The following is a 26,630-nucleotide window of genomic DNA, read 5'->3' as shown; positions in this document are numbered from 1 at the left end:
ACGCATTGCATATTTCAAATATGTGGACTTATATATACATTCTTGAGGGCCAGAGGCAGAAAAAAGAAAATGATATGTTGCTTTTCAGATATGTGATCTTGGATGCATTACTTATTTTCTCTGAGCCTCAGGCTCCTCATATAATGAGTAATGATCACACTAACCTTCCAGAGATGTGATGAAAAGTAAGGGCTAATAGCAAAGTGCTATATAAATGTCAATAACAACAACAGTGGTAACAAAAATAAGAGCTGCCACTAAGAAGGGAGGTCAGGGTAAAGCATCGTGAAAGAAATAGTTACCTGGACAGCAACAATAAGGAGAAGTAGAACTGGAGTAGCTGCCTCGGCCAAGGTCATCTGTACTTCCGCCCCTTGAGTTAACAGGCCTCCCTTTCTCACCTGTCCCCCTTGTTTCCCTCCTCTAATGTTCCTCTCCCTTCTCACAAATTACACCAACTGCTCAGCAAATGTTTGCTCCCCACACACAGCTGCCAATCTGGTAGCTCTCTCCCTGAGCTTACAGGTAGGTACGGATTATGGTATCAGTAACTGATGCAACCCTAGGGCTCAAGTAGATGGACACAATTTGCAAGAGAGAAAGGATTCCTCCCCTTTCTCACCAGCCAGCCACCCGTCCTTCTACACCCAAGCTACCCTGTCTGTATCAACAGAAATACAGTGCCCAGATCAAGGTCACTCCCACTTTACTTTGAACTGATCTAGTCATACTTTGTATTTCCTGTTTCGTTCTAAACACTTCATATTACAAAAAATATTAACTAAGGAAGGAAGACAGAAGGCAGAAAAATCTGAAAACCAGATCTTAAGAGAAACAAATTAAGGAATTGGAATGTCTAGCATAATCTAGAGAAGGGAAGACCTAGGGACATACAGGACAACTCTCTGAATATTGGGAAGGATATTTTCTTTTTTTTTAATATTTTATTTATTTGTTTTTAGAGAGGGGGGAAAGGAAGGAGAAAGAGTGGGAGAGAAACATCAATGTGTGTTTGCCTCTCATGTATCCCCTACTGGGGACCTGGCCTGCAACCCAAGCATGTGCCCTGACTGGGAATTGAACCAGTGACCCTCTGCTTCACAGGCCCATGCTCAATCCACTGAGCTACACCAGCCAGGGCTGAATATTGGGAAGGATANTTTCTCACCTGTCCCCCTTGTTTCCCTCCTCTAATGTTCCTCTCCCTTCTCACAAATTACACCAACTGCTCAGCAAATGTTTGCTCCCCACACACAGCTGCCAATCTGGTAGCTCTCTCCCTGAGCTTACAGGTAGGTACGGATTATGGTATCAGTAACTGATGCAACCCTAGGGCTCAAGTAGATGGACACAATTTGCAAGAGAGAAAGGATTCCTCCCCTTTCTCACCAGCCACCAGCCAGCCACCCGTCCTTCTACACCCAAGCTACCCTGTCTGTATCAACAGAAATACAGTGCCCAGATCAAGGTCACTCCCACTTTACTTTGAACTGATCTAGTCATACTTTGTATTTCCTGTTTCGTTCTAAACACTTCATATTACAAAAAACATTAACTAAGGAAGGAAGACAGAAGGCAGAAAAATCTGAAAACCAGATCTTAAGAGAAACAAATTAAGGAATTGGAATGTCTAACATAATCTAGAGAAGGGAAGACCTAGGGACATACAGGACAACTCTCTGAATATTGGGAAGGATATTCTCTTTTTTTTTAATATTTTATTTATTTGTTTTTAGAGAGGGGGGAAAGGAAGGAGAAAGAGTGGGAGAGAAACATCAATGTGTGGTTGCCTCTCATGTATCCCCTACTGGGGACCTGGCCTGCAACCCAAGCATGTGCCCTGACTGGGAATTGAACCAGTGACCCTCTGCTTCACAGGCCCATGCTCAATCCACTGAGCTACACCAGCCAGGGCTGAATATTGGGAAGGATATTTTCTATCATTCAGAGCAGTCCAAGATTGGAGGCATCTTCCTAATAGTAAGCTCCTGTTGCTAGAGGCGTCTGAGCCCAGAATGCTGCAGTAAAGATCGGGCGAGGGCATGAAGGACAAGGTCTTTACATTCTTTCCATCTCCAAGCTTTTAATCTCTCTCTTTTTTTTTTCACTTTGATTTGTCCCACCCTCATCCTCTAAGTCCATCTCAGGTTGGCACTTAATGAGGTTGAGAAAATCAAGAAATTCCCAGCAATAGACAGCTTCAGCACTGATGTCTTGGGAAATTTACTTACTTGAAGAAGGAATAACAGGCTTTGGGGGGTGGTGTTCAGGGAGAGCCTGGGAAAAGGAAGGGGTAGAAGAGAGTTCAGCAACGCAGATTCCTGAGGCTCTGTGTCCTAAGGAAGCAAGTAGATGGTCAAGAAAATATTCAAAGGCAATATTGATTTGAAAGCCAGATTAGTATCTCATTCCTGGGCAGCAGTTTCTGTCCATATTTGCCAAAGGCCTGTTGCTGGAAGCAGAGTAACTTACTGTATTCCACTGTGTATAATGCACACTTTTTTGCCCAAATCTTTTAAGGAAAAATAAAGATGCGCATTATACGTGGGTTCAATGATTACATACCATGGATATAATCATGGATATAATAATCCCATGTATAATAAGCACAAAGACATGGGTGTGCATTACACACGGCGGAATACAGGTAACCCCTCCTCTGTGTCCATTCCCTTAACAAAATTCCTTTAAGCTCGCAAGGTTGTGCAGGGGGCGGGGGTGGGGGGTATGTGTGCATGTTGGGAGGAGGTCAGAGTCCTTTCTCTCCAGGCACACCTAGTATGGAGAGACCTGCTGTTCAGACCTGTCAAAGATGTGTGAGCTTCTCTCTCTCCTCTCCCAATCCAGGTCTTCAGACCCCACCGGAGAGTGGACCCTGTGACTCAGGAAACCGCTCTCAGTTCCAGGCTAAAGCAGGATGGGGCTGTAGGGGTGCTGAGTGAGCCCCTCTGTGATGTAGGAAAACCGTCTGCATCTTGATCCCTAACTCAGTTAAAAGGAGAGAACGGAAGAGCGCTCCTCCGGGCTCTGCTCGAATGAAGACAAGAATCTGAGCTATGTCTCAGCAAGTGAGCAAACATTTACACTTGTCAGCAAAAATAAAATTGAAAACTAAACTTAAAGTATCTGGAGGGGAGGGGGAATCGGGTCTTTTCTTGTTTTCTGTGGGCGGAATCTGACATTAGGAGTATCTTGGCACCTGCTCAGTGTAGAAAACGTAAGAGCAAGAGGTGTATGTACTGATTAAATTAAATTCAACCCTAGGACCCCACTATTCCCCCCAGAGATTTGTGTACAAGAGAGCTGGAAGAAGAGAAAGGGTAAAGAAAAACTTGCTTTGATTTTTTTCCCACCTTTGATATCCTTTTCACTTAGGAAGAAGAAAGAGGCAAAAAGAAAGACTTATATCAATTGAGGATAAATACTCTTCTTATTCAAAAAGAGGAATTTTTTTAAAATAAATATTTCTCTAGTGAAATAGAGAATTTTTCAGGAAGGGATGACTTGAGAAGACACTCAGATTATTTTTGGTAGATTTATTGAATGCATATTTGAAAGTTTAAATTTTTTCAAAATACATTAGGATGTTGAAGAACCCACAGGTAGGAATGGTTTTAGACATGAACTGAATGCTATTTTCCTTTCATTTTTGTATCTGCCCCATTGTTCTTTATTATTAAATTGTAAGAATAACTACAAGTTCTTTATCGCAGTCAAGTCAGGAAGATTCGGGGAAAGCCTATTAAACTCTGAATCCAAACACCCAAATGAAAACCAGGCAAATGGGCTTGCCAGATCTTCAGTAATTCTGTGACAAAAATGTAGATTAATTATGTTCGGAATTTTTTGTGTGTTTGTTTTGCTTTGCCTTAATTTTTGCTTTCTGTGTGAATGCTTAGCCACCCACCACGGAACGTGGAAAAGCTAATTTCTCAATTCCTTTCATTTTCATTTCTCTCCTTGGAATTCTGTAGACATAGACTGAGAGATTTTTAGCAAAAGACTCTTACTTTTTATGTCTACGCAGAGAATTCTTCCGTTTTCCATTCACACTTCTCAGAAGTTTCATTTTGCACCACTTACAGCCAAAATGCAAACTCCAAAGAGTGGAAGAGAAAGAGAAACTGTCTACGCAAGTAGCAATACATCCCTAGCTTGTTTTCCTCCGGCTGTTGCAGACACGTCTGCAAAGCTGTGTTTCTGGTGGGGGGCACAAGTAACAATGCTTGTTTTCAGATAAGTCTGTAATGGTGTGAGGGAGGCCAGCCTGTCGGAGGGAATGTGTCAAGGTGTGGATTTCAATGGGTTTTGAAATGTTTGCACTGTGGGTGGGAGGTTGAAAACACAGCAGACCCTTTCCAAGGCATCTTTGCAATTCCCCATTTCTAAGGCACCCACAGTACTGAATTTGAATTGCTGATCAGAGACCCCATGCTGGATTCGGGACCTGTCCCACCCTACCCCACCTGTGCTCCAGGGAAGACGTTTGCTTCCTGCCTTCCTCCGACTCTTTCTAGCTCAGCTCCCTAGGCAATGTCTCTCCTGCTGGGCCCCAAAGGTGGCAATTAAAAAAATGGAGTTCTGGAAAATGACTAAGTCTCAGTTGGACAGACATTGGAGGAACCGGAGGCGGGAGACGAGAGGAGAGGAAGTTCAGGGCTGGAGAAGAATGTGGAGTAACGCTTCCAGCAAGCTGCCAGCCTGTGCTTTTTTACCTGCGGCTCAAAGCCTTCTCCCCTGAGTAGCTGGGTGCCCAGCTTTCACCCCATCAGACTTCCTGTCTCAAAAAAACAACAGTGCCTAGCAGAGGCAACAAGCTGGGTGGAAATGGGGAACCAAAGAACTCTGGCCAAAATTGTTAGAGCCATGTCTTTGAAACTTGAACCTTTGCTTTCCTTCAGGTTGCTACTGAGGAATTCCCTCCCCCAACTTTGTTCTGCTGGGTGGGGGGCCCTAATCTGAGCTCTAAACTCAGGGTAAAGCACAGGGTGAGGGGAGGCCAGACAGGTGACTTTCTCTTTTCCCTGACAGTTTCCCTTTCCTTTTCCTGCCTTGTTAGGTTCCTGTTTCTGTGACCAGGATTCATGTGCGTAGATCCATGGCAGTGGGAGTAAGCAACAGGATATCAATTCCCAACAATTTCCACGGATGGTAACTGGCCAGGCCAGACTGGGTGATCTTCCTCAAGGATCTGACACTTCTATCAGGTGGCCTTTCTTGACCTTGAGTTCCATTAATATCGAAAGTAATGCTTCTCACTGTCTGCTTTTAGAACCAAAGGAACCCATGCACTGCCCTGTGTGAATTCACTTTATTGGCCCCAGAAGGGGAAGCCATCCCAAACATTTTTTTTTTAAAGATCAAAGGAAACCTTGGTCCATTTGTGTATAAAGGGCACTTGACTCTGCAGGGGGTTGGGGGTGGGGTGAGCTGGGGAATGGAGAAGAGAAAGGGAGAAAGGCTTGTCTGACTGGAGCAGCTCGCCTGCATCTCTGAGCAGAAGGATGGCTTCTCTGTCCCTCTGCAAGCAGCATTCCTACCCATCTAGACACACCGCTGGGCCCTCAGATCCTTTCCATTTCTGAAGTTGAGTCTTTTCTTGAGTTCACACTTGCTATAAAGGAAGCCCAAACAAACAAACAAAAATTGTAGGCAACTTTGGGGGAATACTTGCTGTGAAGCTGTCAAGTGAACGCTCTGTCTATAACAAAGGGAAGGTTGGAGAAAAAGAAAATGCCTGCCAATCCCCCTAACCCTACTTCTATTATCTTCCTATTAATACACTGACTATGATAATACTCTTGGACGAATCACATATCTGAAACCATCATCATTTCAGAGCACTGGTTTTGGGTGCCCTGCCTTCTAGACAGGAAAATTCTGCTCCGACATTCACTTATCCAACCAACATTTACTAAGCATTTACCACCTGCCAAGCATTGTTCAAGGCATTAGAAGTGGAGAGAGAAACAAAACAGACAAAAATCTCAGTCTTGATGAAACTTACATTCTAGAATGTGAGGAGGTGAGAGATTGTTGTCGTATATGGTTACTGGAAACATGTGTGTCGCTTCTTTATTGTATTAGCTTTTTCCGATGTCTTTGGAAAGAGTCTAAGCTATGACAAGTTTACTAACTCTCTACCATTAAACCAACAACATACAGATATATAAACAGCCCTTCCAAAGTCCTGGATCATCTCCCCAACCCAATAGTTTCATTTTAGCCAATCTCCATGCACCCCTTCCCTAAAAAGACAATTATTTTCTGAGTCTCCTCTCCTCTGGGAGGCCTAGTTGCTGGTCTGCGAAGAGTGAAGAGACCAGGGCATGACCCCGGGACCAGGACCCTTTCCCCGCCCCTCTTGCCTTAGCAATCCTCTGGACAGGCTGCTAGCCAGGCCTGGGGGGTGGGGGATTTGCAAACCATTGCAGGGTTGAACTCTCCGTGAACCAGGAAGGGTAGGGGGTGGGGGTAACAGCAGAGCCAGCAGGAACAAGCTAGGGAGGAGGCAAGGCTTCTGGGCCAACCTCTCTGGCTGAGTAAATATTGAGCCCCCTCATCTCCAAGGTGGGGGTTTGAAATGGAGCTGTCAAGCCAGAGTAAACTAAAGGGAGCTTCAGGCCTCAGAGGAGCAGAGGGCACATGCTTTGTGGGACACCTTCCTTCTTAGGTTCCCCTTTAGACAGAAAGAACTGCAGGACTTAGGATTGTCTGGACCCAGGCCAGTGATCTTGAGAGCTTGAAGGAAACTGACGGGGGGGGGGGGGGAATAAGGGTAAGGGTGAGAGTGACTTTAATTAGCTCTAACTAGGCCAGTAGACTATATCCAACAAGACGCTTTCCCTCCATACACAACACTATCCTATCCCAGACCAACTTAACATTCCTTCTTACCTACGTCTTCTATCCTCAGATGAAACGATGAGTCATGCCACAGTGGTACAATTCAACCCGTGTTAAAAACTGGGAAAGCAGGCTCCCCAAGGGAACAGGCAAGAAGCCCCTGGTAGAGGAAACTTTGGTATCCCACCCTCCTGTGAAGTTTTCTTCACTGAAGTATCTGATCCATTTCTCTTTTTTTGGTGGAGAGAATGAGAGTGAAGAAGAATGAGGAGGTCCGTCTTTGAGCTGAAGGCTACAGCTGCTTGAGCCTCTTTCTTCTCCCAGAAATGGATGTTAAACATTTTTCATCACCGATTCCTATCCTACCCAAGACTCGCTCTGATTATAAAAAGCCAAAGCTGAAGCATCTGGAATACTGTGGCTGAGTCATGAAAAGGAGGTCATGCAAAGAAGTCCTTAGAGCCAAGACCAAACCATCAGGAAAGAATCTGGCACAAGGGTAGGGGGTGCCAATGTCATGGACTACATGAGAATGGGCTCCCAGAGTTATGTAATGAGGCTATCCTGCCAAAGCTTGTCTCATTCTGATATTCTACTTGTTATTACAGGTTTATTACCAGTATTCTGTGGGACGACCCTGAACCCTTTCATTCATAATCATTTTATTCCCTAGCAGCAAGTTTCATGATTATGGTACCAGGTGGGTCTGTGGGTGCAGCACAGGAGGACCAAGGCTGAAGGGTGTCTGCTTCCATCGTGCTGAGAACGACTCAGTGTGAAAAAGTAGTAGGAAAAAAAGTGTCTGATGTGAATCTCTACTGAACACTACCAGAGAGGATTCTAAGTGTTTCTCATATATTTCATTTATTCTTCAACATCCCCCATTTTATATCTGAAGAAATGGAAGCGCAGGGAAATTGAATCACTGGCATAAGCTCATCCAGCCAAAGAGGGGGACCACATAGATAACTAAGTTACACTTCAGGGCCCTTGCCCTCCACCACTCTAAATCAGGACCTCAAAGTGCCTGCCTTCAAGACTTCCTACCCACCCTCTCAATGGAGAGGGGAGGGAAAGAGTACGGGAGCCTCAGGATAACTCTCCTCTTCTACGAGTGAGTAGGCTGAGACCTGAAGGAAAGAAGAGTCCTCAACGAGGCCGCTCAGGGTGTTGTCAGCTGCTAAGAAGGAATCCCTTTCCACCTGAACTTACTTAGCCCCACAGCCTGTCTCTAGTCCCATATACCTTTAAACAACATGTAAGCGTAAGAAGTGAGTGTATGTGCACATCTCAAGGTCAAATTGTGCTCTGGAACAGATTAGGGACCATAGAAAAGGGGAGGACATATCCATTTGGTGATGATAATTATTACTATTATAGCTCACATTATTTATTAGGGACTGCTCCAAGCATTTTACACATATTAAATTATTTAAGCCCAACATCAACCTTATGAAATAAGTACTGTTATGATGATCTTCATTTTGTAGAAAGTGAAACTGAGCATAGGAAATAGGCAATCTGGCCAAGGGCACAAGGCTGTGAGAGGCCAGCGTGGAAGGATTTGAACCCAGGCATCCTAGACATCCCCCCAACTCCTCTGCCTTCCTCTCAGGCTCATCTGGATGGCCTTCATCTCAGTCATTTGGGGGTGCCCCCAGCCTTTCCATCTGCACCCTCTTCTACTCCCCATCTCAGCAACTCCCAGCAGCCCAATGGTATTGGTGTAAAGAACGCTCATAAAGAAATCCACATTAAAAGTAAGGAGAACTTGAGTTCCAGCCAAGATGGAGGTGTAAGTAGACACACTGTGCCTCCTCACACAACCAAAAGAAGGACAAAAACAAATTTGAAAACAAAAAAAACAACCAGAACTGACAGAAAATCAAACTGTATGGAAGTCTGACAACCAAGGAGTTAAAGAAAAAACATTCACCCAGACCTGTAAGAGACGGGCAGCTGGGTAGAGAGGACTCACGACAAGGCAGAGGCTGGCGGAGCGAGTGGCCCCACATTCACAAGCAGATAAACCAGAAGAAGCAACTGGGAAGCGAGACAGACCACACAACCCAGGGTCCTAGCACGAGGGAAATAAAGCCTCAAACCTCTGACTGAAAACACCTGTGGAGGTTGAGGCGGCAGTGGGAGAAACTCCCAGCCTCACAGGACAGTTCTTTGGAGAGACCCACAGGGTCCTAGAATGTTCCCACCTGGGAATCAGCACCAGAAGGGCCCAATTTGGTTATGGATAGAGGAGGAAGTGACCGAAAACTGGCAGAGAGCGGAGCACATGGCACTGTTCCCTCTTGAAACCCCCTCCACATACGGTATCCCAACCCAGCCACGTGGGTTGGCCGACCCAGGTGAACACCTAAGGCTCCGCCCCTTACTAGTAATAGGCCATGGAGACCAAAAAATAAATAAATAAAGAAAGAAGAAGAAGAAAAAGGCCTAAATGAAAGAACAGATCAAAGCTCCAGAACAAATACAACTGAGCAATAAAGAGGTAGCCAACCTATCAGACTCATAGTTCAGAACACTGGTAATCAGGATGCTCACAGAATTGGTTAAGAATGGTGGCAAATTAGAGGAAAAATGAAGGCTATGAAAAGTGAAATAAAGGAAAATGTACAGGGAACCAACAGTGACGGAAAGGAAACTGGGACTCAAATCAACAGTTTGGAGCAGAAGGAAGAAAGAATCATTCAACCAGAACAGAATGAAGAAACAAGAATTTGAAAAAATGAGGAGAGGCTGAGGAACCTCCAGGACATCTTTAAACATTTCAACTTCTGAATCATAGGGTGTCAGAAGGAGAAGAGGAAGAGCAACAAGTGGAAAAGTTATTTGAACAAACAATGGAGAACTTTCCCAATCTGGCAAAAGAAATAGACTTCCAAGAAGTTCAGGAAGCTGAGTGACTCCCAAAGAAGTTGGACCCAAGGAGGAAGGCACCAAGGCACATCATAATTACATTAGCCAAGGTTAAAGATAAGAAGAGAATCTTAGAAGCAGCAAGAGAAAAGGAGTTACCTACAAAGGAGTTCCCATAAGACTATCAGCTGACTTCTCAAAAGGAACCTTGTAGGCAAGAAGGGGCAGGAAAGAAGTATCTGAAGTCATGAAAGGCAAGGACCTCCATCCAAGATTGCTCTATCCAGCAAAGCTTCCATTTAGAATGGAAGGGCAAATAAAGTGCTTCTCAGACAAGGTCAAGTTAAAGGAACCCATCATCACCAAGCCCTTATATGAAATGTTAAAGGGATTTATCTAAGAAAAAGAAGATAAAAAATATGAACAGTGAAAGGACAGCAAACTCAGAGTTATTAACAACCACACCTAAAACAAAAACAAAAGCAAACTAAGCAAACAACTAGATCAGGAGCAGAACCACAGAAATGGAGATCACATGGAGAGTTAGCAACAGGGGAGTGGGAGGGGGAGAGAAGGAGAAAAGGTACAGAGAATAAGTAGCATAGATGGCAGGTAGAAAATAGACAGGGGAAGGTTAAGAATAGTATGGGAAATGTAGAAGCCAAAGAACTTATATGTCCAACCCACATGGACATGAACTAAAGGAGGGGAATGCAGGTGGGAGGGGGTATGCAGGACAGAGGGGAACAAAGGGGGGAACATGGGAAAACTGTAATTGCATAATCAATAAAATATTTTTTAAGTAAGGAGAACTTCAGGGGTTTTTCATTCTTTTTCTTGTCCCTCATGTCCAGAAGATCAAAGGGCCTCACATTGGGAGAACAAATGCTGAAGAAAAAGGCAAATGAAAGAGGAAAAGTTCACACTTGGGACTGAGAAACAGATGGTGCAGAGGGTTGGGTGAAGTGCAGGCTTGACCGCCCCCCCCAAAACTGGGGGGGGGAGGGGCAAGAAGACCCTCCTCCGAAATCTTGACCAACTTTCAACCAGCCCCAGGGAATCTCCCTCCGATGAAGAATCAAGCAAAATAAAATCTCTCTTAAAACTTTTACTTTCAAAACAGGAGATTTTCTTGACATCTAGTGAATGAAGCTGTAAGAGCGGAAGAAGGGCTTTCAGATTTTGCCTAAAGTGCGCATTCAGATCCCCAGGTAAATATAATTTTTTTCACCCCCTCAAGGGCTGTGAAAAATCCACCCACCTGAAAGGCATGCAGAAATCTACGACTGGAAAGTTTAACAAAGACCATCAACTGAATTCAGTTGCAGCAAAATGTGTTTTTTGCTTTTTCGTTTTATTTGCTTGACCATCTTCTCTTTCATCGTTTACGAGAGGAAAATACAGTGATCTTTTCTTTCTCCAAACAAATGCCTCCCGTGTGGACTGGTCTGGGGCCTCAGATGCAGAGTGGGATCTTAGCAGAAAGCAGAGTGAAAGGGGTCGGCTTTGCATCTAAGGAGGCTCATACTTAGTGTGGATTATTTTGAGCCAGCCCCTCTGTTCACAGAGAATTGATTTGCCCCTCATCCTTCCCTGGGGGAATCTGATGGTTCTTTCTGCTATGACCAAAAATCAGATGGGCAGCCTTCCCCATTCCTCCTGTCCCTTCCATCACACCACCCTCCCCCAGGACCTGTCAACCCCAGTCAGAGGCCCAGCTCCACCATCTCCGTGGTCCTTCTCTGATCACTGACCATTGCTGCTTTCCTGCCCACCGACCCAAAGTTACAGTATCCACAATACCTGGACCAGAAGGCCCTACCAGCTTACACTGAATGGCTCCAAGCAAGGGGAGTCTTGTTTCCACAGACACTTAATTGCTCTGTCCCCTCTGTTAAGATGACCCCTTTGGGGAAGCCAACCTCAATGGCAGTTTCAATTAAATACAGAAAAGCAGTTAATAGATTTTTTTTTAAGACGGAGGGTAAGACAGCAGCCTCTGGGAAAGCTAGGCTTCTTCTTGCAACACACTTCTTTTCCTCTCCAGCTGGGCTGTGCAATTATTGATAACAGTGCCTCTTCTATAATGGCACCAAATTCATTAGGAAGCAAAAATCCTCCGCATTTCTTACACGTATTCTTAGTCCTTTTTGCCACGTCTCTTCATTTGAAAGGTCAAAAATTAAATAAGTGAAGTGGATAAGCATCCCCCTTGGCCTCGCAGCCCCCCAACCAGCTGTCCTGGCTACGGGGCATTTGGGCTCCCCGGGTAACTGGAATCAATAAACTGGGGCTCCTAGCCTAGAGCCCGGAGCCCTCAGGCCTGTGTCTTCTCGGTAGCTGTGAGGGGCCAGTGAGCAATGGAGGTTTGTTGGCTGCCGGGGAGCTTCCTGAGTCCCGCCCCCACCCCACCCCGCCTCTGACAACCAAAGGTTTGTCAGTGGGACCTCCAGGGGACAATAGCTACCTCCACAGGTGCTCTGTTGGCATGTTTGGAAAACCCAGAGGCTCTTGGGGTAAAAAGGTCAGCTCAAGATCCGCATCTACCTAGGCCTCCTAAACCCACCCCCAGCCCCTGTCCTCTAACTTGCCCTTCTTGCAACCACCTCCCCCTTCTCCCGCACCCACCTTCCCCCCCACTTGTCCCTTTTGCAGCCTCTCTCTCCTATGGTCCAGCACCAGGGACCTGGGCCGTTCACCCTAGAAGGACGGTACTGAGCTGGGTGGGTGGCATTTTGGAGGTGGGCCAGCTGCAGCGGAGCTAGGCTAGGGTGACCCACCCTCTGACTTCTTCTCTGCAAGAATTTTGGTGGGAAGGAGGACATTACACCACCTCCCCACCCCACTTCCCTCCTTCAGCAAAGACTGGCTGCCCACTCCCTGCCAGGCCTTGCACTGTGCAGGTGTGTGTGTTGGGGGGGGGGGGGATTGCCCCTTGCCTTACCCGACACTTCCTACTCTTTTTACACCTTTTTCTGCTTTCTCCAAATAGATCTGTTCCTTTCCTTTGCTGCCTTCCTCTCAGGACTTCTCCTGTTTCTTCCCACCACATTTTCTCTCCATCTCTGTTTTGCTTCCTCCAGTGACCCAAGAACTGACATCTGTCAGATCTGGAGGCCTCAGGCCAGGCTCTGCTTCAGATCCAGCCAGTTCTTTCCAGCCCAGCCAGCCTTGGCCAACCCCATCCTCACCTCTCCCCAGGGTTCTTGGAGTATGAAGCCTCTTCCACCACGAGGTGGAGGAGCAGAAGCAGGCAGAAAGAAGGGAACACACAGACTTTATTGAAATGAGGTAGTTGGAGGTACAGAGAGAACCCAGCTTGCTCAGGGCTCAGGTTTCCAGAAATTCAGGTGGTGCCTCCACTGTCTCCAAGGTTCAGAGTAATGCTTGCTGCTGCTAGGAGCTCTCACTACACCTGAGCTTCCCTGTTCTGGGGCGGGGGGCGGGGGTGCGAGGGTACGGGGGACAGAAGTGGAGATGGGGAGGAGGTTTGGGGGGGGGTCCAGAAGGCAATAAATAGGGGAGGAACTAGTGGGGCCGAGCCTGCGCCTTCCTGGTGGAGGCTCCCTGGAGGCAGGCCTCGCACATCGTTCCGGAAGTCTCCGCAGTACGGTTACAAAACACGTCAATGGCTTAGAAATGAGGTCGCTGGTGGAAGGAGTCAGGTCTGCGTTAGTGCAATACAAATGTGCTGGAGGGGCTTAATAAAGTTAGACGGGGGAGCTTTTTGGTTGATCACAAGGCAACGGGTGCTATTGTAAGGTCTATGGTGATTGGTGAGTTTAAGCGTTTGTGATACGCCTGCACCCAAACACCTCCCACACAAGAAACTTCAAGGCCTTCTCTCTGTGCTCCAGGCCTAGAAAGGGGAGTTAAGATAGGAGTGCGCGAGGACCGTCCTTGCAACTCAAAGGCACTGAACAGCACAAACCGAAGTTGTAAGGGCAAGCAGAATTCAGCAAGATGCCGTTTGCTCCCACCCCACCCCAGTGCTGATCCCCAGATCAAAGACGAAAGGAAGCCCTTCCCTTCACATCTGACAGTTTATGTGTCTCCCAAGCCTCCGGTCCGATTGGGTCCCCAGCCACCAGCACCCCACCCAGACCCGAGGAAAGTATTTCCCCCGCTGCCCCCAAAGGCAGCTCCGAACTCCGGCTCCCGGCCATGGTGGTGATCTCCCATCTGTAAAGCCCGGGCCGAGGTTAGGCAGAGCGGTGGAGAGAGCTGGACGGCGGCGCTGGGGGGCCCCTTCGGTGAAGGAGGCGGAAGTTCAGGAGGTGACCGAGCTGGGAGAGGCCTCCGGGGAGGTGCACGTCGACTGGTCGGAGGCGTCTCCAGCCGCTTCCTTGGGGCAGCCTGGAGGGGCTGGGGGCACCCGGCCTCCCTCCCGCTCGCGCTTCTTCTGCTTCATGCGCCGGTTTTGGAACCAGATCTTGACCTGTGTCTCGTTGAGCTCCAGGGTGGCGGCGATCTCCACGCGCCGGGCCCGGCTCAGGTACTTGTTGAAATGGAACTCCTTCTCCAGCTCGGTCAGCTGTCGCGTAGTGAAGTTGGTGCGGAGGCCGCCGGGTGCGCCCAAGCCCAGCTCCGACACCTTTGCTAGGGGCGGGGCGGAGAAAGGCACGTCAGTTCTCTCACCTTTCTCCCTCCCCTCCCTCCTCACGGGGCCAGCTCTGCACCCCATTCACCATTCTGTCCAACTCCGGTTCTCAAAAGTTCCCTTGGATCACCAGGCACTCCGCACCCTCAAGGTGTTCTCCAAATGTAGAGCAACCCCTCCCACATTTCCATTCCCCACATCCCCCCACCCCCATGAGGCTCGCCAAGTCCTGGGCCAGTGCTGGGCTCGCAGATCCGGAACCTGGAGGGTGGGGGGTGGAGACTTACTCTCCAGGATAAACCGGTACTCGCTGCGTGGGGAGACCCCACCTGGCCTGAGACAGGGCGGAGTGCTCGGACCTGCCTCTAGCCGTGCATCTCAGAGAAAGGAAACCAGCCTGGACCCTGGACACCTCAGCGCAGGAGCAGCACAGCCGTTTTGGGGCCCCAGAGAGAGGGTGGCCACTCCTGAGCCCTACCTGTCTTGGGTGGGTTCCTCTTAACCTTCATCCAGTCAAAGGTTCGCGTCGTGGGGGTGCTGGGTTCTGAGGAGCAGGGCGATTCCTTGTCCTCAGAGAGGAGATCAGCATAGGCGGGGGCAAAGCTTGCCGTCTGCTCCGTCCCATACGGGGGCTGCGGCGGAGGGTAGGGCCCAGGGCCAGCTCCACCGGTCCCATAGCCGTCGGACAAGCCCGCTAGCTGGGCCCCATAGCTCGAAGGATGAAAATAGCCCCCATCTCCTTCTGGTTGGCCCAGAGGGTAGTACTGAGAAGGCCCATAGCTGGGGCTGCAAGTTGCTGGGGCATACCCCGAGGTCGCGGAGCTGGGGAAGGACACCCCCAGTGCCGAGGGTGGCTGATGGATGGGATAGCCTGAGTTCTGCTGAACCGCGGGGCTGGGCAGCCCCTCGCCATAGCGGGTCTCGCTTGCGTAGCTGTCAACAGCAGGAGCCGAGCTGGGGGGGAAGGAGGAAGGGGCGCTGTGGGCGCTGTAGGCGCTGGGTCCCCGGTTACAAAGTGGATACTCTAAGAAGGAGTTCATCCTATTATAGTCCATGCGTAGAGGCCGCAGGAGGGTCGGCCCGTTTGGGGGAGACACCCTCTTGCCCTACAACCTTTAGGCAGTATGTCACAGCGCTGGAGCCTGCATCCATGGCCTGGGCCAGCTCGCCTGGGCCAGCGCTCCCCCAAGAAGGGGGTAGGGAGTGGGGGTGGAGGGGCGCATGTGATCTCTCCCAGGCCAATGGGCGCTCTGGGCCAGAGTTTGGCAGCCCTAGCGCCCATCCATCACCCCCCCATCATTAGCATGACAAAGACACTTCAATCACCCGCAGCCCATCCATCTGAGGGAGACGTGGAAGCGTCAAAAACATCTTTCTTCAAAGACTTTTGGAAAGAAGGGAAGGGGGGGAGGTTAGAGAAATATTCAAGACTTTCCTCCCCTCCCAACCCCCAAGACCTTCAATGGGCTCCCAGGTTATTAGATTTGGATAAATTCAACCCAGCTGCCCCTCACTCTTCCCACCCCCCCAAAGGAGCCTTCCCCCTAAGGCTGTAGATGGGGAGGTAGGGAATCCAGCCTCCTTACTTTGCCCAGTACTCTTTCTCCCAATTTGTCTCGAGGTGATGGGCTAGGACAGCTGGGTGAGGTATGTTATCTTGGGCCAAATGGATGACTGTGAAGGAAGAGGGTGCAAACACACCTAAGGGTGTGAGGTGGAGTCTAGAATCTAGAGGATAAATTCATTAAGGGGTGGGAACCTGGCGTTTCAGGGAGAACGATAGGTCAGAAATATAGAGGGAGGGTGAGAAATGCCCCATTTCTCTCTCCATCTCTCTGCATAAATGCTCTCTCCTCATTCACACATCCATTTCTCTCCCTCAGCCTCTCTTTATATTCCCTCTGTCTCAATCCATCTCTCCGTTCGTCCATCTCTCTCCATATTTATATTCATTCCCTACCTATCCATCAACTCATCTCTCTAGATGTATTTATCTCTCTCTAGCCATCCATAGCTGCAGCTGGCTCGCTCATGGAGACTCAAATAACTCCCTGTATCTCTCCAGAGAGTCATAATGAGCACCGAGCTGGGTGATATTTACAGGTGAAGACGAGGGTGTTTTTATTCTTTTTTTTTTCCTTGAAGTGTTTAAAACTAGTGTGGATCTTTCATTTTTTTAGTTCCCTCCTCCTTCTGCCTCCTTCGACACCCTCCATGTCTTCCCCCAACCCCCGAAAAAGAATACCTAGCCTCCAACCCATAAACTCAATGCCAGTTACACCTTAAAGATGACTCAGATTTTCAACGCCTTCTCTAGACTAGATCAAAGGAGTTTTCCAAGAGAATGGGAGTTTTAGTGTGGATGACCTGAGGCTCAGGGAGTGGACTCACTCCTTTTCACTCCTGTGTGTCTGTTGAGTCAAGGATTGGGGAGGAGAGAACAGGAAGTGCCTCCTACACTCTCTTCAGACTGAGCTGGGACTAGAAGAGAAACTCTTAGGTAGAGCCCATTGATTTTCCTCCTCCAGACTCTGAAGACAAGAGCTTGGTGGAATCCAACACCCACGCTCATTTGTAACCTGTCAGGGTGTCTGCCTGGCCTGGAGGCCTGGGGCCAGGCCGGGACTAGGGCAAGTCCAGGAGGGCAAGAGTTCAGGGAAGGATCTTTGTAAACAATTGAGGAACTCAGGAGAGGAAGAGAAGCAGGTGGGACAGGTTCAGAGAGAAACCTCAAAGTTTCTCAGGCTTCCCCACCCTCAAGAAGGGTGGGGTGAGTACTCATCCTTCTGCAAGGAACCCCAAATTTGCCTCTCTGAGTCTCTGTGTCTACTTATCGTTCCCATTCCCATATCGCCTCCTTTTGCCTGCCCCCTACAGTTGCCTCCCCTGTTTTCTATCTTTATCCCCAGAATCGCACTGCCTTTCTCTTCTCTTAACAACTGTGAGCCTCGCTAGCCCCCAACCAAGAAAAAGAGCTCAAAGCATTTCACAGGACCCCTGCCCCTTTCCCTCCTCACCCGTTACTTCAGACCCTGCTTAGGACCAAGACAAGTTGGGGGAAGGGGGACCAGCTGGTAACTTCTTTAAGAGAGATACAATAGGGAGGATGAGAGAATGTTCACTGCCAAAGGGATGAGGGCAGACAAAGGAGAGGAGAGCTGAGATGGGAGGCAGGGGTGGCCTGCAGAAGGATTGAAGGAAAAAAAGCGTTGAGGTAAGAACAAACGTATATCTTTCTGTTTCCCCTTTTTGGGTTTGTAGATGTTCTCAGCTGTTTCCTCCTGCTTTAAGACATTCTCCACAGCAGCCTGTGGAAAAGAAGGGTATAGGGAACTAGGGTTTCCCTTCTAACCTCAAATCTGAGCTGGGCCTGTAGCCGAGCTAGGCCTAGCTGCCCTGCTTCCAAGAGATAGAGGCTTCTTCACTTTCCCTCAACCCAGAGAGAACATACTCACCTTACTCCTTGCCCTCTTAATTATGGGAACAATTTGAGGTCTCAAGGAAGAAGTAAATTCCAAATCAGTTTAATAAAACAGCAGAAATCCGTATGGGAGTTAGGGAGATGCAGTCTCCTGAGTAACAGTGGAAGTCACTGGTAGTCCATTATTAATGACAAGAATAAAGGGGGCGGGGCAAAGTGCCTCGAGTCATCCAGTCAGTGATTGTTTTAGCCTCAGCTTCCCCAAGTCACTATAATCTCCTGTTCATTCCTGAGTCTTGCTTCCCTCCCTGGTGTAGTGGCAAGATTCAAACTTTTCCCAAAATTCCTGTTGCCTTTCCCAGCTCCTGCAGAAAGGACTGGGCATGTGGGGGAAAGCAACTTGACTCCCTAGGTTCCTAAGGCTCTACTCCGGCAGCCCCTGGCCTGAAGAGAGAGTCTATGGAGCCTGGACACCTTGCTAAGCCCACCCCTGAAAGCAAAACAAAACAAACAAAGATGAGTGATCCGCGTCTGGAGTCCCCTATGGGCTATAGGATTTTCTGGTTGACCAAATGAACTTCACCAGAGAAGGACTGGATGGTCCCAACACCAAAGTGAAACGAAGTTGATGTCCTCATTTATGTAATCCACTTAGACATAACATATAGAAGAACAAGGAGAACATGAGAATGTTTAGAACAGAAAATATGTTTGAGAGGTGCTAGTCCTTATCACATGGAGAATGCAGACAAGGGACCCATTCTACTCAGAATGAGATGTGTTAGACATTTACGCCTGATTCCGGCCTTTTCTGTTCTAGCTGGGGGAATCTGCTCTAGCTGGGGGATGGCAGAAGTAATCCGAACAGTTCTCTGCCTAGGTCTTTAAGGGTCTCTCTGCCTGCTGTCCCCAGCCCAGGGCTTGGAGGCCAAGCCCCAAATCAAAAGTTGGAACTTAAGAATTAAAAGGACATTCAGGGTTATAACTTTTCTCTATAAGGGATGGTTTCTTGTTGCTGTTTGTGGACAGGATGGAATTTGAATTCAGTGGTGTTTCTCTTAATGCAAGCTAATTACATTGTCACAAATCCGGTTGAGAACTACAGACTGTGGGTGGTGCATACTGTAATGAGAATACTATTAGTTTGGAAGCCAGAATACTTGGGTTCAAACCCTTACTTGACCAGTTCTTCGCATTATGACCCTGGACAAGTTTCCTGGCTTCTGAGTCTTAGCCGCAGAGAAGAGGAATGGATTTAATTCTCCTTTTTTCACTGTATTGCTAGTAAGATTAAAGTAAACAAGAAAATATAAACCACAGAGAACTCTGTAAAACTATGATATCAACATTATGTGCATATTCTGAAACAGTATGAGTCAGTCTTCTGTTTTTAATATAACTAACATATTAAAATATGGAAACATGTGATAGGAAAATGGCATATATGCTATATTTTCATGTAACATATCATCATATTTTATCCAATATGTACTTTGTCACATGCAAATCTCACTGAGAATTGAGAAGGATGGCTCTGATTTTCTTCTGAGCTGAAGAGTTTTTTGAAAACAAACCTAATCTGTAAAGAATCCAAATGATTGAAATTGCAGCCAGGCTGGAGGTGGGATATTAGCAAGAACTTCCTGATTGTCCAAATATTTGGGAAAAGTTTTCTAGGAAGGACATCGTCTCTCCTCCCTGGAGGCATTTAGCTGAGAAACTCTTTCCTGGGGGTGGCACCTCACTTCTATAATCTAGACCAGCCGGATGCAACCTTCCATCCAAAGAGAAAAGAACAAGTCAGAGACCTGGGATCTTTCTAAAAGGAAAGATTAGAGTGACATGAAGAATTGGAATAATTTCCTACTGAATTGGGTTTATCCAAGTGTGATAGTGGTGGCCGAAATACCCACTTTGAAACCCTTATCAAGTGCCGATCAAGCTAAATTTGTATTCAAATGACTGTCCAGGCTGTGATTTTTCTGCGGTGGTTAGAGAAGGTTTCAGGCTCTTTCACTGTGGATTCTCTCTTTAGAAGAGGAGGCCGTTTGTGAGATGCCCTTTGGGCACTAAGTATCTGTCTCACCATTGAGTGTGGAGAGCCCATGGCATGGGGGTGGGTGGGCCCCCTCGAGACTGGTTCAAAGAGCAGGGCTGGGCTAGAGAGGTCAGTGGAAGATGGGGGTCATACCAACCACAGCAGGTAAAGGGGAAGACGTGGGGCCCCACTGTCTGCAAACCAAGAATGTGTATTTGACTAGAGCACATTTCAGGGAGATGTACTCTGGGGGCATTGAGTGCTTATTAGAGGCTTGGGGAAAAAGTAGGCAGGACGATTCAGCAGGGCTATTTAGGGAGACCCAGAATTTGCTCTGATGTCCAGCAACCAGATAAAACCTGACTAAAAGGGACTTTTTAACGTCTCATACAACAGGTCAAAGAAGAAGCTTGGTTGCCTGCCTCTTTTTGTATACATCCAACTCCTTTCCAAACAAAGGTAAACATAACCAAATGTTTGGGAAGTTGGCAGAGGGTGAAAGCGAGAGGAAAGCATGGCTCGGACATTTCTTAATATTCATACTTACTGAACACCTGGCATCCGGCATCCAGTAGTGCATCCGATTACATGCTTGTTGAAAAGATCTCTCTCCCTTCTCACTTAAATAGCGACTATGGGCACACTTTTGGTGTAAAGATACAAATGATCATATGTTAAAATGGCTCTACGAGATACTTGGGAGGTAGGCAATTGTCCTCCATTTGAAAGCACACAGCCCCGGCCACAATGAATATTTAATACATTGTGAAGACTAATGAATATACTGTTGGCCCATATCGATGTGCAGGACATTAGAGGCATTTAGTTCCTCCATTTGTTTTACAGAAGGAGAAACTGAGGTCTGAAAAGGGAAAGGGACTTGCCCAGGCATAAGTTGCATTATGTGAATGACTCAGGGTTACCGTGATTGCAAATAATTCCTCAGTCTAATGGTCCTTCGCTTACACTATAATATTAATGAGCCATCCTTTTTAAACGAGTGACTCACCGAAAGCAGGGCGGACTGACCAGCAGCTTTCGGGATGGCACTGAACCCTTCCCACGCCAACCACAGTCGATTTATACCCAGTCTGTGCAACAGACCACTCACAGTTGGTCCTGACCTAATCAGGATAAGTTAGTACGGCCACTTGGCACTGCCCTCTAACCTGCCATCACTGCCGGGTCTGCTGTACTATCCGGGGACCCCTCCTCTTCCCCTTCCATCTCCAAAACCAGCCAGAAAAACTCAGGCTAAAGAGGCTGACCCCAGAGATGAGTAAGAAAAAGAGCTAACTGGGGACACAGGCCTCCTGAATCCCTATCCTTTGTGAATCCCAAATTCATAATGGATTCCTTTGAATTTGAAATTGGGTGGGAAGATTGAAAGCTGGAGTCATTTCCTTCTGGAAAGTGCGTTGCCTCTTTGTTCCACTGTGGTGGCATCAGAAACAGTGAGTTTTGTGAGTATAAGAAAGGTGAGAGAGAGAAAGGCTTGCGTGTTGCCTGTAAAAAAGTGTCCCAGATCCTCTCTAGTAACTGACCCAGGGAAATGCTGACACTTCCGATTCCCTTGGATTGGTTGTTTCTCACCCCCAGGATTCACAGAGTACCTACAACTAGACAGGTAGATGGAGCATTTGGCTGGACCCTCCTGGCTCCCCATTTACTCTGGGAGGTAGGAATCAGGACTGATGCTGCCTCAGATGGCAGCTGAGACTCCCTGCCCTTTGGGCCACTGACTTGGGTTGGGGAGGCTTGGAAGGCAACAGACGGGTAAAGTGGGTCAAATATTCTTTAGCACAGGAGGAAGGCAGGGAGCAAGGTGGCACTCTGATCTAGCAGTACTTCTCAAACTTCAATGTGCAAAGAAATGACTTGGGGATCTGCTAAACTGAGATTTTGATTCCGTCTGGAGTAGGGCCTGAGATGCTGCATTCCTAACCAGCCCACAGGTAGTGCTGATACCGCTGGGCCATAGAGCAGTAAGGCTCTTAAAGGAACCAGAGCCTCAGAGGCCCCTGAATATTGCAGACCAAGCTGCGATCCCAGGATGTGAATTCTCTCCAGCAGAGCAGATCCTGCACTGTTGGCATTGATGAAGGGTGCTCTCCCTTTGACCAAAGAAAGCTGGAAAGTGGGCAATTAGCAAGATCCTTCTGGTATTCTTGATCTTTGTAACAACCTGTTATAGCTGGAAAAGCATTTTTAATTAGACCAAATTATCCAGTTTGGCTGTTCATAGAACTCAAAGCCCCAGCTGAAATGTCTGTTTCATTTGGTTAGTGTGGAAATGGCTATGTGCTGTGACTTTTAAAATGTTGAACACTGCCCATGGGCCTATTTTATGGAGAAATAAACACACAGCCCAAAGATATGTATAGTGTGGTTTTAATATATTGTATATTCACTTATTTATGAGGAAAATAAATGCACAAGCCAATAAGCTGTGTATTATTACTCTAATATATTGAATTTATTTCATACCTATATATTTTCTGAGGAAAAATAAACTAATAAGATACACGATATTATAATAACACACCTAATTGTTCTATATTAATTTATTTCTAAAAGAAATAAGTACAATTTAACATGACATAAGATTACTTAATGCAGGAGATGAATTTTATATTAAGACAGTTTAAGGGATTAACTTTCAGCTGAATAAGATGTGTGTACTTCCTACACTGAGGGACCGGTTTAAAAAAATAATATGCGAGGGCCTGTCTAGTCCTATCTGTCACGACCTATGTTGGCTCCTGGCTTTTCCTTTCAATTGTTGCCGGTCGGTACCTGGTACTCCAAGTCTCGGTCCTGCTGGTCCAGGGGAAAGCCTGGGAGGCCCAGGAAATAAACCGATTTCAGAGACCGGCAGCATCTGCTAGGGAGGTAGCCCTGCGGTGTCTATTTCTGAGGCCGAGAAATATTAAATAAACCTAAGGAGGATGGATTGCTTTCCAGGGCCCTTTAAATCTCCACGTCCCCCGGAAGAAGCCAGAAGGCAGATGGGGAAGATCGATTTTGCTTCCCGCTTACAGGGTTTGCAAGTCGCCGGCCGGTGCGGTGGGGGATAGGAGATAGATGGTGTTGAGATGGCAAATGAAGTTGTTGGCAAAGGCAGGTAGATATGCATTTGGAGAAAGCTCTGGCCAGGCTTCAAATCCCAGAAGCGAAGGATCAAAAGTCCGAGCCCCCAAGGCGGGCCGGGGCCCGCAGAGCCGCCGCGTCCCCTCCCCTCCGCACTCTCTCGCGGACTCTCCGTCCATCACGCGCCCTCTGCATCCGTTGGGCTCATTGTTTAAAATAAAACAAAAAGTAAACAGAGGTTCTCTGATTCCCTCCCTTCGCTGTCGTCTGGATGATCCAGAAAGGAGAAAGAGGGTGCAGGCACGGCCCCCCGCGCGCCCCGAAGCGGCTGTCATGGCGGCCGCCAGCGCTCCCCGCGCCCTCCCCGCCGCCCGGCCCAGCGCCATTTTGAGCATCCTTCCTGCTTCCCCGTCTCCCTCCCGCACGCCTCACTCTTCCTTCCCCGCTGCGAGCCAGACGCCTGCCGGTGCTGCCCGGGCTCCCTGGGCAGGCCGACCTGCCGCTCCTCGGACACGCTCCCGACCCCAGAGACCCCGGACTGACCTCGGGGACGCGCGTCTCCCACCGGCCTCCGTTGCCGCCCCCCGCCCCCTGGGGCACCGGGCCGAGAGCAGTCCCGACCCCGCGCCCCTGCTTCGCCAGGCCGTGCCTCCCGGCCTCCAGTCCTCAGGCTTCCTGCGCTCCGGCAAAAGTCCCTCCAACCCCTTTTGGGACACTGGAGCAGGGAGCCGGGGAAACCCCAGGACCCCTCCCAAGTCGGCCGGACCTCTGTGCCGCCAGCCTCGCCAGGACTCCGCAGCCTGCGGCCCAGGCCGCCTCTCCTTGCACCCCGTTCTGCAGACAGCACACACTCCCCCTGCACGGGCTCTCAGCAGAGGCCCGGGAACACCCACGCAGGGAGAGCCGAAGGCCATCTTTCAGTCGGTGGCGAGGTGACCCAGCTTCCAGCAAACCTCCAGTCTTTCGGAGCTGCAGGGAGAGAAGCAGCGACCAAGTGGGGCCATTTTTGTACCACCCGGACTTACCCGGCCCAGGGCCAGAAAAACCCTGGGCGGGAAGAGAGGGAGTCAGGCCGGCCTAGGGTCGTCGGGGAAAGGGGCTGCGTCCCAACACAAACAGTCGTATTAGTATGATAAAGACATTTATTTAATCTATGAAAATAATGTACAATAAATACTCTCCCCTTTTCCTATTATTAAAGAGTTTTAATAAATAATCTACGGTCTAAAACTTAAAAAAAAAGAGGAAAATAGGTTCCTCTAGTTCTTTTTAAAGAAAGCCCTCCTAGAGTTTAATTATTCCTGAGATTTCGTTGGAAGGAGTCTGCCAAACGGAATTTTTCTGTATGATTTCAAAAAGACGCACGAGTGCCCAAAATTTTAGAGAGAGAAGAGAGGAAATGGATTAAACGCTAATTCAATAACACCTGAATTTTAGCAAAACACATAAAGAACTCTAAACCACTGGTGGGGGTGAGGGGCCCCTGGGGGAGGGTTCCGGGGGACAGGAAGGCCGGAGGAGGGGACGGTTAGGGAAACTGCAGGTCGATGGCACAGAGGGTGCTGGTGAACAAGTCCAGCTCTGCCTCGGAAAAGGGAAGAGGGCTGTCGAGCGAGCCCTGCAGGCTGGGGGAGAAGCCTCCAGACAGCTGGAGGCAGGAGTCGGCCGCGAAGAAGTTGAGGTCGGGTAGAAAAGGCGAATCTTGTCGCTCTGGGAAGGCGTCTTCAGGCGACTGCTCTGGCTCCAGCCCGCCGGCCCTGCGCAGAGCGCAGTTGGGGCTCGGCGCTCCTGCACCCTCCCCGCGAGAGGCCAAAGCCGGGGCACCCTGGGGGCATGGCACGACCTCGGGCGGGTGAGAGCAGGCTCCCGGCGCTGCCCTCAAGGCGGAGGGACTGGCCTCAGGTTCCGGGGCAGTCTCGCCGGTGTCCTCTAGGGCACTCGGGCAGGCTGGCTCCCCATCAGGCGGTTCTCGATGCTGCGTCTGCCGCTTGTGCTTCATGCGCCGGTTCTGGAACCAGACTTTGACCTGTCTCTCGGTGAGGTCTAGCAAGGCCGCGATCTCGACGCGCCGCGGCCGGCACAGGTACTTGTTAAAGTGGAATTCCTTCTCCAGCTCCAGCAGCTGCGTGTTGGTGTAAGCGGTGCGCAGTCTGCGCGCCCCGCCGCCGGCCGCCTCCGCCAGCCCCTGGCCATCTGCTAGAAAAGCAGACTGGGCGTCAGAGTGGGCCACCCTCTCCTTCCAACCTCAGTTCGGCTAAAATAAAGACTGCTCCATCTGCCAAAAACAGTATCAGCAGCACCCCTTCCTTTCCGCCCACCTAATCGGCCCTCTCTCACTGCTTTTCCCTTTTCTCCCCGTCCCTCTCCCTCTCACAGCCGGCCAGGTCAGGGCAAAGCATTCAGAGAGCCGCCCACGGGCAACGCAGGGGTTAGGAAGCGGCTCCCCTTTGCTCCCAGAACCTCAAAGTCCCCCCCCCCTCCGCACAGGTCTTCCGAGTGGGCCCCTTAATTCGGACTCCACCCGGGAAGAAGGTGTATAAAGAAAGATTGTTCCTCACCTCCTTACCTCCCTAGCTCTCAGATTCCCCCCACTCATGTAAGAGCTGGGGGAAATGGGACCAAATCTTTTTCTGCGCCCGGATTCAACCCTAACAACACACATTCATTCCTCCACACAGATAAAGGTCAACCGAATTCTTTTCTCCTAGCCGAGAAAAAGCTCTTTCCCGACAAGCTTAGAAAACCTGCTGTAGGATTAAAAAGAAAAATCTGGCAGCGCCAAGGCCTGCACCCCAGCGATCTATTCTGCTTCCTCGTCCCTGGAATCAACGGGGCAAGGAACCCCAATAAGCTCGCCACCTTTCCTTCCTCCCCCGCCGCTCTTTCTCCCCCTCTCTTCTAGGTGCCCCTCACCCACCCACCCCCTAACCCGTTTACCGACCTGTGGGCGAGCTGACCCCGGAGGCCGGGATGGAGGAGGCGGCCGGAGGAGATGTGGCGGATTGGCTGGGTTTCTTAGCGGATTTCTTCTCTTTCATCCAGGGAAACTCGGGGGCCAGGGGGGCGGCGGGGAGCGGCGGAGGCAGCGGCGGCAGAGCGGGGCCATCTTCGGCTCGCCTTTGGCTCCCGGGTCTCTGAAGGGTGGAGGCGCCGGGCTGGAGGCTGGGGAAGGTTTGCTGGAAAGGAGGAGGAGGAGGAATTAATGTCGACTCCTTGATTGATGAAGTTTGAAATGTCTCCAAGACAGCGGGGAAGGAAGTCAGACACTCGGCGAGCGATGGCTGGCTGTTTATAAACCCAATCTCCCTCTCAAATTCAAAATTCATGGCTTTCAATGGTGGGGGAGGGGGCCTGCTGGGGGGGGCGTCAGGAGGGAGGATCGGAAGGGACCCCCCCTCCTGCCCCCCCCAGGTTTATGTGATGGAGCGATTTTGGGAGGGGGAGATTTCGCTTTCTATCTCTTTTTTTAATTTTGGGCCTTTATAATTGTATATTGCTGATAAATACAAGCGTATGGGGACTCTCTCTATTAAACCCAGGACTCCGGCGAAATTGCAGGGAATTCGTGGTCACGCGACCGGCCTTGGCCAATCGCTTCTCTGGGCCTGGTGGAAAACAGAGAGCATTATTTGCTTTAATTGATTCAAAAACTCTAGAGGACCCCAACCTGGATACCAGGAGACCCCCAGTCCTTCACTCCCTCTCCCCAATACCTCCCTTTGTCCCCCCAAAAACTAGAGAAACTTTCCCTCATATCCTTC

At 49.0% G+C, this 26,630-nt stretch overlaps 2 protein-coding genes across 3 annotated transcripts; both read right to left on the bottom strand.

Moving 5' to 3' along the window:
- Window positions 1-13,990: 13,990 nt before the first annotated feature.
- Window positions 13,991-15,375, bottom strand: HOXB1 (homeobox B1). The gene is made up of 2 exons (XM_037033433.1): window positions 14,799-15,375; window positions 13,991-14,319 (listed from the first exon to the last, which is right to left on the bottom strand). The coding sequence occupies exons 1-2, from the start codon at window positions 15,373-15,375 to the stop codon at window positions 13,991-13,993; spliced, it is 906 nt and encodes a 301-aa protein (XP_036889328.1).
- An 8,616-nt stretch (window positions 15,376-23,991) lies between these two features.
- Window positions 23,992-26,400, bottom strand: HOXB2 (homeobox B2). 2 transcript variants are annotated; one of them, XM_037033125.1, is made up of 2 exons: window positions 25,811-26,400; window positions 23,992-25,065 (listed from the first exon to the last, which is right to left on the bottom strand). In XM_037033125.1, the coding sequence occupies exons 1-2, from the start codon at window positions 26,193-26,195 to the stop codon at window positions 24,398-24,400; spliced, it is 1,053 nt and encodes a 350-aa protein (XP_036889020.1). In that variant the 5' UTR covers window positions 26,196-26,400; the 3' UTR covers window positions 23,992-24,397. The 2 variants fall into 2 exon arrangements, with proteins under 2 accessions (XP_036889020.1, XP_036889021.1); XM_037033126.1 differs by having other exon boundaries at window positions 23,992-25,062.
- Window positions 26,401-26,630: the final 230 nt, after the last annotated feature.

This window comes from Sturnira hondurensis, unplaced genomic scaffold (assembly GCF_014824575.4).
Source record: "Sturnira hondurensis isolate 20B ecotype Veracruz unplaced genomic scaffold, ASM1482457v3 Scaffold0021632, whole genome shotgun sequence".
NCBI lineage: Eukaryota > Metazoa > Chordata > Mammalia > Chiroptera > Phyllostomidae > Sturnira > Sturnira hondurensis.
This window is presented reverse-complemented; position numbering and strand designations above follow the sequence as displayed.